Here is a 15,757-nt window from a genome sequence, read left to right on the forward strand (position 1 = left end):
CAGGCAGCTGATGAGATTTTAGTCTGAACTTTGTATATTTTGCTAGTAGCCAAAAGCAAAACAAACACGCAAAAACCAGACACGTTCTCTTTGCTTGCAAATCAATGCTGGGCAGGTTGTGTAGATCTATCAATCTATCAGCAATCTATCAGAGCACCACTCGTGTAAATCACCTGGCCAAAGGCAAAACAGAGCGACTGGAAAGGGACGCAGGCAGGGGTTCTTGGGGTGCAGATACGGATCTTACAAGCGCACAAGAGCGTCCCCATTTCCACCCGTGAGGAGCTGGAGGAGGGCGCCCCTCAACACACGCGCGAGTCTCGCGCTGATCCTTTTCTTTTCTTTTCCTTAGACGGAAACTCTTTCCCCGGAGGAATTTCGTAGCGTGTGAAGCTGCCCTGGATGCGTGAGGAGGAGGAGCAACCACAACCCCCGGCAAGGCGGGAGGGGTGGACTTGGGTGCCGTCGGCGTCAATGAATGAAGGCGAGAGCGTCTCCGCAAGGCGGGATGAGGCGCCCCTAGTGTTTCCTCGGCGCTGCAAGCGGCCGGCTCCGGCTGCTCCGTCCCCTCCGCAATCCGAGCCGCGTCCCCTCCTCTTCTCCGGCCTGTGACCGAGCCGGGCCCAGCTCAGGGAGGAGGAGGAGGAGGAGAAAAACAGGGAGCAGGAGGAGGAGCAGCCGCCGCCGCCGGATGCGGCGAGGAAAGAGCTCGGGCTCCCCTACGCAGCGCTGCCGGCCACTCACCTGAGCGCGCCGCGGCGGGAGGAGGAGGAGGAGCCGGCCAGGCTGCTGCTGCCGCTGCCGCCGCGGTAATCCCGGCCCAGGGGGCGGCGGCGGGCGACCCAGAAGCCATGGCAAGGGCTCCGGGAGCCTAGAGGCGGGCCGCCTCAGCCTCGCTGCGAGGAGCCGCGCCGCAGAGGCCTGCGAGTCCAGGGCGGGCGGCGGCAGCGGCGGGCTCGGCCATTCCCAGCTTGGCCCGGGCCGGCTCTGCAGCAGCGCCTCTCCCGCGCAAGATGTCCACCCGCACGCCGCTGCCCACCGTCAACGAGCGGGACACCGAGAACGTGAGTACTGCCGCCGCCGCCAGTGCCTTGAGAGCCCTTCTACTCTGCGGGGCTCGCTCAGGCCGGAGTCGCCCTCCTTGGCCTCGGCCGGGTTTTTTTTTTAGGGGGGGGTTGAGAGGGAGAGCGGGAGGGGGCTTGGCGGCCACGGCTTCCCCGCCTCGCGTGGGTGAGGGACCACCTTGAGCTCTCCCTTTCCTTCCCCGCATTCCTGGGGGCACTTTCGGGACTGGGGGCAGCCCCTTTCCTCTCGCCTCCCTTGCCCAGCCAGGCCTCCGCCGGGTGGCCCCCTGCGCGCCTTTGCCTGCACTGCAGCCACGCCTCAGTGGGATGCGCTCTCTCCTCCCCATGCCACACCCGGGGGCTGCTTTCTTCTTCTCCTTCTCCTGCTTTCCCCTTCCTTCCTTTATGCAAGCCAGCCCAGGCAAAGTGTCTTCTTTGCATGCCTAGTTTGCAGCCAGCCTGTCTCTTTTTTCCACACAGAGCTCTATCTGTGCTTTCAGGTAAACTTTCCACATGGCTTCCCTCTCCATAGGGCCGGCCTCCCCTCCCTGACTATACTCTCTTCTTCTTCTTCTTCCTGCCCTGCCTATTGCCAGGCTTGCATCCTTCCCTGGGCCCGGCCGGTGACCTCCAAAAGCCAGGCTGCTCTGTCAATCCATCACTCGGGGCAAGGGCAGGATCTGCCTTCACTTCCGCCTGCCCCTCGCCGCTGCTGGTGATGTCTGTGCACGAAAGCTTCTTCTGAACTTTGCTCCTTTTGTTCTTGGGGAAAGCTCTGGTCTTTCTCCCTTAGATCCTTCTTTTTTATTTTATTTTTTGGTGGTGTTGTCCTAGTGGACTTCCCTCCCTGTGGGGCGACGGAGGCTTAAGATATCAACCAGAGAAATTATAAAGCAGGGTGATTCTCTTCCAAGGGAAGGTTGTTATAGGAACAGTACAGAACAGGAAAATGAGAACGGAAAGCTTTGTAATGACCAGGGTTCAGTGCATGCAAGTGCCTTCAATTGCTCTCTATTTTGTAAATACAAGCATAACCCAGGATGAAAGATGTTGGGGCTTTGGGGTAGCGAAAACATGTCTGGAATGCCTATTTCACATGGTTAGTAGCAAAGAGAGACAGAAGGTTTAGACTCTGTAAAATCTGGCTTTATGTCTGCACATGCTATTTCTGGTAGGCATGATTAATGGGAAGTGAACTGTGTGTGGGAGGGAAAAGACATATTTGTAGTGAAGTAATCTAACGGCCTGAATTGAAGCAGACTTTACTATGTTAATGTGAAATGGGATACAGTGTGAACAGGCCCATTGACTTCGCAGGCACTGTTGACCATGTTCACTTTTCTAAGCAAGCAGTGTTTATCCTTTCCTGGGGACACTGTGTCAGTGTCCTAGGCACTATTCACATACTCTGGTTTGGAGAGTTGGATTTAAGGTGAAAGTGTGTGACAACGTGAGGAAGGAGACAAAAGGCAAATTATGAAAATCGTGGCTCCTGTGGATTGTGCAATTTCAGAGTTCCATGGTGCTATAATAAGAAATGCTGTCCAAAGAAACTGCATTGAAACATATTATAAATCTGATTATCGTATCAATTCATGGCATTTTTAAATGTAGGCTAAAAAGTGTACATTTTAGTATAGTGTAAATACATCACACACCCCAATAATTCTCTCCCTATTAAGTTCTTATAGAAGAGATGTTTGAGAGATTTTTATAGGATACAGAGCTAACAATATGTCTTTATTTCCCCCTTGTAATTAGTGTGGGAAAGTTATTGGTGCAGGAGAGACATTCACCCTAGTAAAATTTGACCTTAAATGAGCTTTTTGAAATATCTTCTTTAATGGCGCCAGAATGTTTAGCAATGCTATCAATTTGTTTGAAGAGTGTTAAGAGGCTCTCTAATTAATGATCTTTTTATCACTTCTTTAAAAAAATATCTTTGCCTAACACTTCCGTGAAGTGAAACTTTATTGGAATGTATAATGTGTAGGATTGTTTTTAGGGAAAAGTTCATTGGGAAGATATTCCCCCACCCCCATCTTTTAAAATTCTTTTCTAAACTCTGCAATGATGCATTGGGACTTAGGCCTTGGATGAATTTTTAAGGGAGTAAAAATGTGCTGTAGTTGCCAAGTTGCAACCAGGAAATATTGTCCTCCCTCCCATTATGCCTTTTGGAACAAATGGGTCTGAAATTGCCCCACAGCAGGCGGATCTGTTAAGGAAACAGGCATAATCACTTGGTTGTGACTTGACAATCCTTGGGTGAGTTGAATTTGTTTTGCTTTATTATTTTGCTACTCTGGCTATTCATTTTTACAGTAGATGCAGGCATAGAGTCACTCAATTTATGCGATTCCCTTATCACATTGGATATAGAGCGGATTATAGGTCTATAGTGAGAAAGAGTGTGATTGTCTTACCCACTGCACCCACCTTTTTTTATATTCACAGAGTGAGTCAGCAGGTGGTAGAATTACTGAATAGGCCAAGCAGTTGTCCCTAAAGTACATTTTCTCTTCATTTTTACTTTTTGTCTCTTTCAACTTGGCATTCTTTTTGAGTATTACTTTTCGTTTGTGCTAGATCTTTTTGCTGATGGGTTTTGGGATATATAAGAGCAAACCAAATTGTGTGCTGGAAGAGAATATTTCCATATGCCTGTACTCACTGCAGTTTCTTCTGCAAGGAAGAATGAAGGACCATTGTTTCTCTAGCCACAATGCTCTTAAATGCAACCCCTTCCAGAGGCAAAAATCTCTATAAGTTCTAAAGAGGTGCTGTTTGTATTTAGGCTGAACATAATATTTTCAATCAAGCCTGTAATTGGAATAGGTTTTTTGCTCTGACACAGCATGTTTTGACATAATGTACTTGAGAAATTGAATTTTATTGCTTCAAAGTTTGAGCTGATAGTTTACATGCATAACAGTACTTTACAGTAACATCAGGTTTTGTTTGTTTGTTTTGATAAAGCAAATAAAAGCACATAGATGTTTAGGCTTCTTCAAGTGAGCTTTCTTTGGAGTCCTATATCCAATTTAAAATGGGTTTCTTGAGTAGTTATACTTAACTGCATTATGGTATCTTGTAGGAACTATAAAGAACCAGGCCTTGTGGAGAGGATATTGAAAAGAGGGAGAAAGTAGTTGGTATCCTAGGTTGCCTTAGGGAAAGAATATTGGGGAAGCAAAATAGTATTTGAGGATCACAAATAAGGATATGATTTGGGAAAAGTTCTTACAACATATATGTGCCAGCAGTACCAGAAGTAGCAATTTGTAGGCATTGAAGTAGTATTTGATTAGTGACCTAAAGCTAAGGTCTGGCTTTTGTGTCAAATGAATGTTCTACAGATGTTATTATAAAACTACTTCCACAGACCGGCCCTGCTCTTAAGCTACTGGAGCTATGTGGCAGGAAATCACATTGGATGAACTATTAATGTGTTTCTTGCAGCAGTGCTGCCTACCTCCAGGTAAAGCAATAGCGGTATAGGGAACAATCACTTTGCAATCCATCTCATGTAATTTCCTGTATACAGACATGACTGGTGCAGCACAGATGGAGCCACAGGGAAGCAGCTGCCTCACTGTTTTGGTAATGTTAGAATGAGCCCTAGCAGATACACTTCTGGATTTTTTTGAAATAAGTTTTTTCCAGGCTTCAGAGCAACCAAGACATTGACAGATAGATGTATGGATTATTATCAAGGGCACCCTTATGGGCAAAGGTTGGCATTCTGATACGTTATAGAACAGACAGTGGCATTTGATGGTGAATATCTTCTCTGGTGATGTTTCCAATCTTGATTTAATTGATTCTTCTTCTTCTCTAATTAACTCAGGATAACTGTGCTAGTTTACCCAACTGTCGCTCCATGATAACCAAAGTGGCAAGTACTGGCAAGGCAAAGTGGTTGAAGATGTTTAATGAACTGGAGATTTGGGCAAGGAATAATAACCACTAGAAATAGTGGCTGTTTATGCCAGTGATTAAAATAATTAACTATATCAGATGACATGGTTGGGGCTAAATAGGTTTGAATGTGTTCTGGGTTCTCTCATTGGAGGTACAGGTATGATGGGGGATAAGCACTGTGATGTGTCATGCATGAGACACACACAGAAAAAGGCAGCTTCAGAAAGGGCTGGAGGAAGGCAGTGCCACAATTCCTGGTCACATTGTACTGAGTTTGTGTCCCAGTGGAACAAACCACTGAATTGTTTTAAGTGGGATAGCTCAGTCAGTAGAGCATGAGACTTACTCTTAGGGTCATGCCTTCGATGCCCATGTTGGGCAAAAAAAAATTCCTACATTGCAGGGGGTTGGACTAGATGACCCTTGTGGTCCCTTCCAATTCTGTGATTCTCCAGAGTGCTACATTAGGGCAGTGGAATCACTATACAAAAGGAGTTGCTTTGCCCCAGCTGGTGCAGAAAGGAGTTTGTTCCAAGACAGCTGTAAAGATCAGAAATGTCATAAACAATGGGCAGGGAAGTATTAAAGCAGAAGTGGGCCCTTTTTTCCTTTCAAACCTGTTATACACAGTTTTATACCAAATTTTCTGAATTTCTCCAAAATGTGGAATAGAACATTACTCCTCTAGAAACTCCTTCGTCATATTTTGTTAAATTGTTTCATGGCCAGGAGACAGTACGTGTAATTTATATATAGCATGTAAATTTTGATTTAAAGTCTTACTGTAAGCAAGGTTAACTGTCAGGGACTAGCAGGGCTCTGAAGAGTGTGGGGCAGAGGCAGAGGACCAGGGGAGTGACTCAGGAGAGGGGACCAGCGATTTATGGGGTTTGACACTGCCTGCAAGGCAGGAGCCAGAGCAGGGGGAGGAGGAAGAGTCAGGGTAGTCCAAGACACAGGAAGGCACACAGGATATGGTAGAAGAAGAAAAAGAGGCTGCTCAGATGACAGATAGGCCTCCTACAACCCCTCTGCCTTCTAAAACCAAGAGGAGCTTGAAGCAGGAAGAACAGCTACAACTTCTGTGCAGGGGAAGTCTCAGACTGTTGGTGTGCAACACATAAGAAGGTGTATAACCAGGCCAGGCAGAGGGGGCCTTGCTTTTGCTGCGGGGGGCAGTCACCTAGTGGCTAGAGCAGGCATAGGCAAACTCGGTCCTCCAGATGTTTTGGCGCTACAACTCCCATCATCCCTAGCTAATAAGACCAGTGGTCAGGGATGATGGGAGTTGTAGTCCCAAAACATCTGGAGGGCTGAGTTTGCCTATGCCTGGGCTAGAGGCATGTGTGTGCGTGTTCACCTGGAGCGCTGCAGGAGTTGCTATAAGTGCTTCTTTTGTAACTAAAGACTTGACAATCAGACACATGCTTTCCTTAGCTGGGGTGGTCCAGGACATTGACATATTGCTACTTAAGCAAGAGCAAGAGCATCTTAAGTCTTTGGATCTTCAGTTTAACTTAATATTCTAGTATAGAGACAAACAACTTTATTTCATGGTAGCTTTAAAAAAACTCATAATTTTTCTGCTATAGACGTGATGTACGTGGGAACAGTTTAGATGGCTATACTTATAAAGTTAATAATATCTAGCTTTGCTCCTGTGTAAGAAAGAATGGATCAGATATGAAGAGAGAAGTTGTGGGAGACAATTCTTGCTAAATATTTTCTTTCACTGCCTTGAGGAACATATGGCCTAGTTTTTAAGCATTCCAGGTTCAAAGTAGAATTGCTGTTTGCCAATAGATATAGAGTGGCTTGGTGATGGGTGATAGCATGTTTTTTTCCTGGATAGCCAAATGAATTGATCCAGACTAAATTTCTCTGAAACAACTGCTAGTTGGCTTGGGGCCAGGAATACTTCTCTTTTCTGCAGTGAATAACTTGTTTTTACACAATAAAATACTTGTGATAAAAGCTCATCTGAATAAAGCTTATGATTGTTGGGAAACCTCATCTGGTAAGATTTTTTGTCTTGAAATTTTGAGTTTGAGTGAAGGCTAAGAGTAATCTCATATAATTTCTGTGCTACCTTTTATTCCTCATTTAATTCAGGGAACTCCAGATTTGAAGAAATATCTGACAGTGAGTTCAGTTGTGTGAGGCAATCTACACAACTGGACATCTGTGTTGGGTATTGAGGTCACTTTGTGATGGATACAACATTTGGTGTTGGCATCTGTCTGTCTCTGGAGACAATAGATGAGTATGCCTTTGCAGGTGAAGTCAAACCATTGGAAGATTACAACGCCTGCTGTGGCTGTAGAGACCACGGAGATACAGTGGTACCTCGGGTTATGTACTTAATTCATTCCGGAGGTCCGTACTTAACCTGAAACTGTTTTTAACCTGAAGCACCACTTTAGCAAATGGGGCCTCCTGCTGCTGCCGCGCCGCCGGAGCATGATTTCTGTTCTCATCCTGAAGCAAAGTTCTTAACCTGAAGCACTATTTCTGTGTTAGCGGAGTCTGTAACCTGAAGCGTATGTAACCCAAGGTACCACTGTACGTGTTTAGTTGCAGCTGGGGCAGATGCACCATGGCATTTTCTTCTCTCTGTGCTCCTCCCAGCAATCCTTCCTCCTCTGGCCACTGCTATGGATGCATGACCTGACTGGCTGTCTCCAGGCACCACAATTGTCTTCAAGAGATTCCCACATGGCGGGGTTGGCGTTGCCAGCCTTCATGTCACGATTGCAGGTATCTTTGTAACACAAAGAGTTGGTCTGCCAGTGGGCTTAGTTCCTGAAGCCAGCTCCCTGTAAAGCACATCTTTGGGGATTCTGCCAGCTTTCATTCTGTGGCCATGACCAAGCCAGCATAGATGTCGCTGAGACAGGAGTGCAGACATCCTGGGAATGTGGGCTTGGGGAGCACACCTTTGTTTGAAACTCTGTCCTGCCATGTGATGCCCAAAATCTTCCTGAGGCAGCACATGTGGAAGGCACTGAAGCGTCGCTTCTGGCGGTTGTAAGTTGTCCACAACTCACTTCCACAGATGGTGTACTCAGCATGCAAGCCTGGTAGACCTTCTTCTTGATACTGGATGTTAGCATCACATTCTCCCATACCCTTCTGGAGCAACATTAAGAAATACATATATAGTCTATTGCAGATGAGATGGGGGGGGGGAGGTTTCATTTGAAGACTGAACTTTAACCATATCATTGTAGCCCATTCTCACACATATTTTGTGTGACTACATTGGATCCTTTGAATGTGAAAAAGTTCACTTGAGAATGGGAGATACTGTGGCATTTTTGTTAACACTTCTACAGTGATGGATGGCTTCGGGATATGTTAAGTTAAAAATATTAGTGTGTAATGAGGTTTCTCATTTTTATTTGAACTCATTTCCCCCCTCATGAGATTAGCTGCTATTTTGCTGGAAATAAATTAAAATGCTTTAAAATGCAATAAACATACCTTCTGGAAGTAAGCATTCCTCCTTTAATTTGTCTTCTGACATAACTGAGGTTTGGGAAGGTATTTGCCAATCCTGTATTTATCCGACAAATTACATACAATTTAAACTGCTAATGGTTTCAGCTCTCTACTTACTTGAGTGTGCCATTTATCTAAACATATATGCATGTCATTATCTGAGTGATGCTGAATTAGGCTGTCAAGACATACTGGACACTGATATCCTCAAAGGTATATGGAAGAATTTCTGCGTTGCGGAAAATATTTATCATAAAAAATCATGCTGGCCTTTAAAAATAGCTTTCATGGTGGCTTACAAAATTTTAGAAAGAAACAAAATACAAGAAATGGGAAGGAACACCATCATAAAACAAAATATAAAATCTTAGGAGGATAAAAAGGTCTTTGCCTGGCAATGGGTAGATAGTGTCATGGGTGCCAGGCAAGCTTCTAGTTCCAAAAATGGAGTGTCATAGCCAAAAATCCATCCCAAATTGCCACATGCCTCAGCTCAGATAGCAGCATACCCAGAGGACAACTTTGGCAGCTGGTCTCAGTAAATGAGCCAAAGGTAGTGATAGGCATTCCTTTGACTCCAGGTTGTGGCAGAAATGGTCCTAAGTGCTCAAGGTGGAAGAGAAGAAGAATGGAACTGTCTGCTCAAGATACATGCTTGTGTAAAGCCAATATTTTCTGTGGCCCATGGAAAGGAGGGACCAGGAGAAATAGTGCTGTTGGTTCTTTGCCTATAACTTATACTTCCCTCTTGTTTATGGCCTTGCAGAAGGTTTTGTTTAAATCAGTTAATGCAAAATCCAGTAGTCCAATCACAGCCTATAATTGCTGGCCTTCTCCCCTTGGTTTTTGTGCACTTGGTTTCTGTGTTGCACTGACATAACTCTTCTCTGTTGTGCTATATTTCTGGGCATCCAGCCTCTACTATATTCAGTGGTGAAGTTTCTGTGCTCTGCGTGGATGCCCATATTGTATGCTATACGGGTCCTACAAATGTATTCATATTTCTCCTTTTGTTTTTATAAAACTTTGGTGGGTGGGGAGTTCAAATTCTGAAAAGCTTTAAATAAGAGCTCAGAATAAATTCAAATGGAACATTAAATGAAAAAATTCATTTCAGAATGTGCTTTTTCTTGTTGGGTCTTGAATTTCCTTGGTACAACATGAGAGCAACTCTTTATACAGCACACACACACAAAAACAGATAGACAGCACTTTAATACTTGTCTTATGCTTAGCGTAATCATATTGATTTCCTGATTTCATTCCTTGGGGTATCAATATTGATTATACATTTTGTTAAATAAAATAAACTAGTGTATGCTGTTTGTTTTTAGCTGCAGTTTGAGATGAAATCTTGCTAGATGACTTTTAGCAAGTCTATTATTTTTGTATCAGCTTCCTATCTGCAATATGTAGGAATATTACTGCTGGCTTGTCTTACAGAAATACGTTGTGAAGAACTCTCAGTCCTGAGCTACATGCCATGGGGGTGTATGGGAACTACCAAACGACATCCCTCTTCTCTCAATGTATAGTATGGGGTGTGTTTGTGTTTGTAGAAATATGACAGTGACATCATGTTAGTGTTTTACAGGTCTGCTTAATTGGCTGACACTTGTAGGGGCAGGGAAAACATGAATGTGATGTCATCTCACACTTTTTCCATCTGCACATTATGGGGGAGACATGAATCCGTTCTCTTTAAGACATTTATGAACAAGCACCAAACCAGGAGATTCCTGAAATCACCCCCCCCCCGAAATCTGCAGTGAAACAGGGTTGTCTCTTGTTATCTTCATGCTTTCTGGTTGGAAGTACCAGGTAATGGTTGAATTGTGAAGCTGGATGATATCTTCTGTAATTCAACAGATATTACTAGGATATTTTGAGTATCCTTTTCTCATGTTAAATCTACTTCATTAAGAGCAGATAGAGCCTTCTGTAGTGAGATATTTCTGATAATGAAATGCATAGATTGCTGTAACATGAGTGTATAGCTGCAGAGCAGCATTTTTTTGTCCATTGGGAGATAAGACTGCTTCCTTCGTATTGCCCTCCTGCAATGTCTTTTTATTGTTTATATGTAGGAGGGGTGAATGTAATTTCAGAATTTACAATCTTTCCAGGCACAATAACTACCTGAAGGTCATTTCTGATAAGGCTGGAAAATTAAGAAATCATTTTATAAAATTGGCTTTTTTCATGGTTTATGAACAAAGCAGTATTGAAGTGTTGGGAGTGAAACAAAATGGTTTTGCATTGTGCATTAGAATATGTTTGAACGATTGCTACTATTCTGTAGGTATGAGGCAGGCTATATTGCTATCATCTGCACAGGGAGTTGGTTAGGAATATTGGGATTTAAAAATATGCCTAGAAATAGGCTCAGTGAGAGAGTAGGAAATAAATTGCTTTGTTGTGTTAGTTTTGGTACATGATGAGTACACAACCACAACTACTTTGAAGTTGCATGCTGATGAATGCTGGAGTTGCAAACAACCTTAACTAGAAGAAAGCTGGGTTGTTGCTGTACCAGGCTGTCTTCTTATCTGACTTTTTCTGCCTCAAGGATGACTCGCTGTATAAGGCAGAAGGAACTTGGGAAACTTGGCATGTGGCCTGAGATGGCAGTGGTCCTTCTCAGTTAACAGCCACCAGAGCACTATGCTGTGTTTCCCAGATATTCAACGCAGTGGGGAGTTTGGGTTTGCTACTTTCTCCCACTTCTTCACTTGGCATCTGAAGGCAACCCTGTTTAGGGAAGTTTTATTCTGCTTTTAATGTTCTGTTGAAAGCCAAACAGAGTGGCTGGGGAAACTAAGCCAGGGTAGAAATAATATATTATTAATTATTAATTATCAAAACAAAAAAAAATCCTTCCAGTAGCATCTTAAAGACCAACTAAGTTAGTTCTTGGTATGAGCAGTGTGCATGCACAAGAACTAACTTAGTTGGCCTTTAAGGTGCTACTGGAAGGAATTTTTTTTGTTTTGACTATGGCAGACCAACACGGCTACCTATCTGTAACTATTAATTATCAATTATTTATTATTTTATTGATTGGCCGGGAACCACAGAGGGATACTCTATTAACTGGAATTAGTCTGTAAGGCAGACATTGGTCATGTTCATCTGTGGCTTAGGTCCAAGCTATCTGAAAGACCATATTCCCTCATATAAACCAGCTTCAGTTCTGAGATTCAGGAGAGGCCCTTCTCTCAGTCCTGCCATTCTCACAAACATGCTTTGTAAGGGCACGGGAGAGTTGTATTGGCTGGGCATAATTATATGAAAATCGAATGTGTGAGAATTTTCTGTATGTATCTTCATAAACCTACAATGATAACTATTGCTTTGGAATTTATTTTTTATTATGAAGAAAAGTCTCTCTGTTCCTTTGATGTGTGGGTAGAGAAGCAGTAGCTGACTGTAAAACAAGTTCACATTGCTAATGAATCAAATAACTTTCCTCCCTCCTTTCAAGTGTTATCGTTCTGCAGCTTCTATAAAACTGTGTTTTGACCCAGATGCTATGATTTATTGGGCTTTCTTTTTCTTAAATTTAACTAGTCCTGGACTGAGGTCTCTTTATGAAAGACTGGAAAGAGGAGGTGAACTAGGTTGCAGAGAATTCTGGCTGGAGTATAGGGTTGCTATCCTACCTACAAACTTCCCTTACTCCTGGATTGCAGCTAAGGATATCTACTACTATACCCATGGCATTGGTGTTGGCTCAAAACTGCTAATAGGAACTGGTCAGCAAAAACCGGGAAAACCACATATCAGCCACCCTCAGACATAAAGCTGAAAAAAGTACACGGGGAAGACAAGTAGAGCAAAAGAGTGCTTGCTCTGGCAGCGCATGTACTGAAAGTGGAACGATACAGAGATTAGCACAATTGTTGTTGTTCAGTCGTTTAGTCGTGTCCGACTCTTCATGACCCCATGGACCAGAGCACGCCGGGCTTTCCTGTCTTCCACTGCCTCCCGCAGTTTGGTCAAACTCATGCTGGTAGCTTCCAGAACACTGTCCAACCATCTCATCGTCTGTCATCCCCTTCTCCTTGTGCCCTCCATCTTTCTCAACATCAGGGTCTTTCCCAGGGAGTCTTCTCTTCTCATGAGGTGGCCAAAGTATTGGAGCCTCAACTTCACAATCTGTCCTTCCAGTGAGCACTCAGGGCTGATTTCCTTCAGAATGGAGAGGTTTGATCTTCTTGTAGTCCATGGGACTCTCAAGAGTCTCCTCCAGCACCATAATTCAAAAGCATCAATTCTTCGGCTATCAGCCCTCTTTATGGCCCAGCTCTCACTTCCACACATCACTACTGGGAAAACCAGTTAGCACATTAGCACAATTAGAGCAACAGAAACCCACCTATGGAGGAGGGAGTCCGCATGATGTTGGACTCTTGATTCCCATCAACCCTTAGCCAGAATAGCTAGTGGTCAGACATGATGGCGGTTGTAATCCAACAACATCCAGAGGGCTAGAAGTTCTCCGAGATATGCTGATGCAGGAAGCTTATCCACTTAGCACCCGGTTGTGTGGTATCCACTGTCTCTTGGAGGGCTTGCTGGTTGTGGATGTCAAGGGCCCAGAGGGAAAAGAAAGAAGAAAAGACCTGGAAAAATTGCCTCTTAAAGTCTCCTGAACATGAACACCCTGCTTCTCTTATTCTCAGTTGAGCTGCCTGCTGTATCCACCATAGGAAATATGTAATAGAAACTAGCACTAAGATCTCTGCAGATTCTTTGACTTACCGGTACGTTTTCTTCCCTCACATGGGCCATTGCATCAACGATCTCTGGCATCTGCTAGGAACAGACCCTTTGAAAATGTATTGATCTAAGAAGATCCTAAGGCAACCGAGCAAGAGATGCCTGCGATGGTGGGAGTGGTAGAGGCCTTTGACAAGCAGCTTCACTTGATTGTTTCATGGGAAGAAGCTTGTGTAATCCAAGTGTGTGGCTGGATCTTGATTAACAAAGACTGCTGTGTCTCCCCAGGTTTTCAGCTGGCAGGGAACAGAAGGACTCTGGCTACTTCCTGCCTGCTTTTTAGCTTCTTGTTTGGACAAGAAGGATGGGTCCTTAGGATGGGTGGTTGGTGCAGCACCAGTTTTTCCCCATTTAGTATCCATCTCATGAAAATGCACCTTTCTGTAGAGGAAGACTATGTACTTTCTATTGATCTAAAGGGGATACGTCAGAGAGATTTTGGATGCAAGCTTGTGATAGGCCAGGCAACCATGAAATCCCAGAACCAGTACTACTATGACCAGTGTGAAGAAAGGCAGGTTCATTTGCCTGTAAAGTTGTGGGGATTTTTGCTTCCTGCACATCTTTCATTAAAAAAAAAGTTCTTAGACCTTATGGCTATGAAGAAGTGTAGCGTGACCCAGGACCACCTACAAGTTTTATACTGTTTTACAACTTAATGTACTGTGTCCATACCTTTTTTAGTTTTGGGAGTTTTATTTCCCCCCCTATTGTATTGGATGTTGTGTTGTAATAGTGTTTGCTTTCTTGGGAGTATAATATCTAGAAAGGCAGCTTATAATGCTTGAAATAAAACACATGAAAATAAAACCCCCAGAGCTAACAGGCTTTTGCTATTTTGCAGTACGAATCAGTGGTATCCTTGGGATTTGGTAAATCTGAAAAGGTACCCAGCTGACCAAACTAGTCTGTCTATCTTTATGTACTTGCCACACTCTTTGACAGATTATTATTATTATTATTATTATTATTATTATTATTATTATTATCATAATCATCATCATCATCATCTTTCTGGCAGAGTTGTTTGCTTGTATTATCTAACTTATTGGTATCATTTACCAGTTAGAATATTGCTGATAACCTATTTCTTGGTTTCCTCTGTATGTCTGTCTGCCAGTGATTAAAAATAGCCCTGGCTCCAATTACTTGTAGACAGTTGTTGAATCTAAGACTTTTTTCTTTTCTTAGGCCATGTGCCATTAAGTTGTTGTTAATCTTGGGGCCATTTTTAGTTAGATCATAACATGAACCCCATGATTGATATTTTTAAGGTTGTTTCTACAAAATCATTTCTACATATTTTCTACTATATATTTAAAGTTTTGTACTGTATAGATTGCAATTTCTGGTGAATAGATTAATAAGAGCTTAGCTCTAGACTACTGGATACTATTGATGGTATATTAAGTGCAACAGACTCAACTAATTAATGCATATGCGCAGTTACCTATGGAGTGAGCGTTTTAAAAATCTGTTCTGTACCTAAGAGGTAGAGGAGTTAATGCAAGTGAATGTGTCCTTGATTTGACAGTGAAGGAGCAAAGAGCCAACTTTACTAGTCTACTCTAATTCAACTCTTTACAATTTAATAAGCAAATATTCATCAAAAACTACAGTAGAACCCCTTGCCCTTCAAAATGTATGTTTCTGTTGAATATGTTTTCAGAATGGCTTCCCCAAGATGAACTGTCGTTGCTCTGGCTTATTGAGAGCCTGAGACATATTTCAGCTTCTTTTTGGTTTTGGTTTTTACTTGACAGTTTCCAGTATAATCAGAGTTGGCCTAATAAGTTTTTCTGTCAAGGTACATAGTACCCAAAGTCAAGTTTATTTGGCACCTGAGAAAAAAAACCACACAAGTGCTGTTTCTCCTCTGTGGTAGTAAAATGATCTAATAAATAGCCGGCAATTTTCATGACTCTTCCTGATGGTAGTAGGACTGGCCCTAATTATCATTGACAGGAATGTATCTAACAAAGTACTGTAGACAGCTGTATTTTCTGGGCAGAGAACCATGCGCAAATATGCCTGTTCTAAAGACATTGTCATCATGATAATCTGAGTTGTTGCTACAGCATCAGTTAACTCTGTGATGAAGCACTTGACTGCCAAAATAACTTTTCCCATCTTGTACCTGCCTATGCAGCATTTTGGGTCATTAGTGCTGTGTCAACAGCAGTCATTTTTACTTATTTATTTCACAATATTTATATACCTCAAAGTGGTTTACAAAAAGAGCAAACAATGAAATTATCAGTAAGATAGAGAAGATAATATATTACGGTCAAAGACCAGCTCTGAAATTATCAGTCAAAAACACTTTAAAAATCAGTATCGAAAACATTTTTTTTTAAATCTATAATCCACAGGAAGCTTAACAGAATAAAAGATATGAAAACTTGGATAGGCTTCCCTAAACATAAATGTTTTTACCAGGCATTAAAGACACTGTGGTCACCTACCAAAGCTGTACTATGGCACAG

General features: G+C 42.9%; 1 protein-coding gene across 5 annotated transcripts in view; it reads left to right on the plus strand.

Moving 5' to 3' along the window:
* Positions 1-395: 395 nt before the first annotated feature.
* Positions 396-15,757, plus strand: part of MARK1 (microtubule affinity regulating kinase 1) — a 70,037-nt gene continuing 54,675 nt past the window's right edge. Inside the window, exons 1-2 of one of the 5 annotated variants that reach the window (XM_081903906.1) lie at positions 451-929; positions 967-1,064. In XM_081903906.1, the coding sequence (XP_081760032.1) occupies positions 1,014-1,064 (51 nt within the window). In that variant the 5' untranslated portion in view covers positions 451-929; positions 967-1,013. Of the gene's footprint in view, positions 1,065-15,757 lie in introns of all 5 variants that reach the window. The other 4 variants (XR_014166240.1, XM_081903908.1, XM_081903910.1 and 1 more) reach the window with 4 other exon arrangements.

The sequence above is a fragment of the Podarcis melisellensis genome (assembly GCF_964234715.1).
Source record: "Podarcis melisellensis genome assembly, chromosome: 3".
Lineage (NCBI taxonomy): Eukaryota > Metazoa > Chordata > Lepidosauria > Squamata > Lacertidae > Podarcis > Podarcis melisellensis.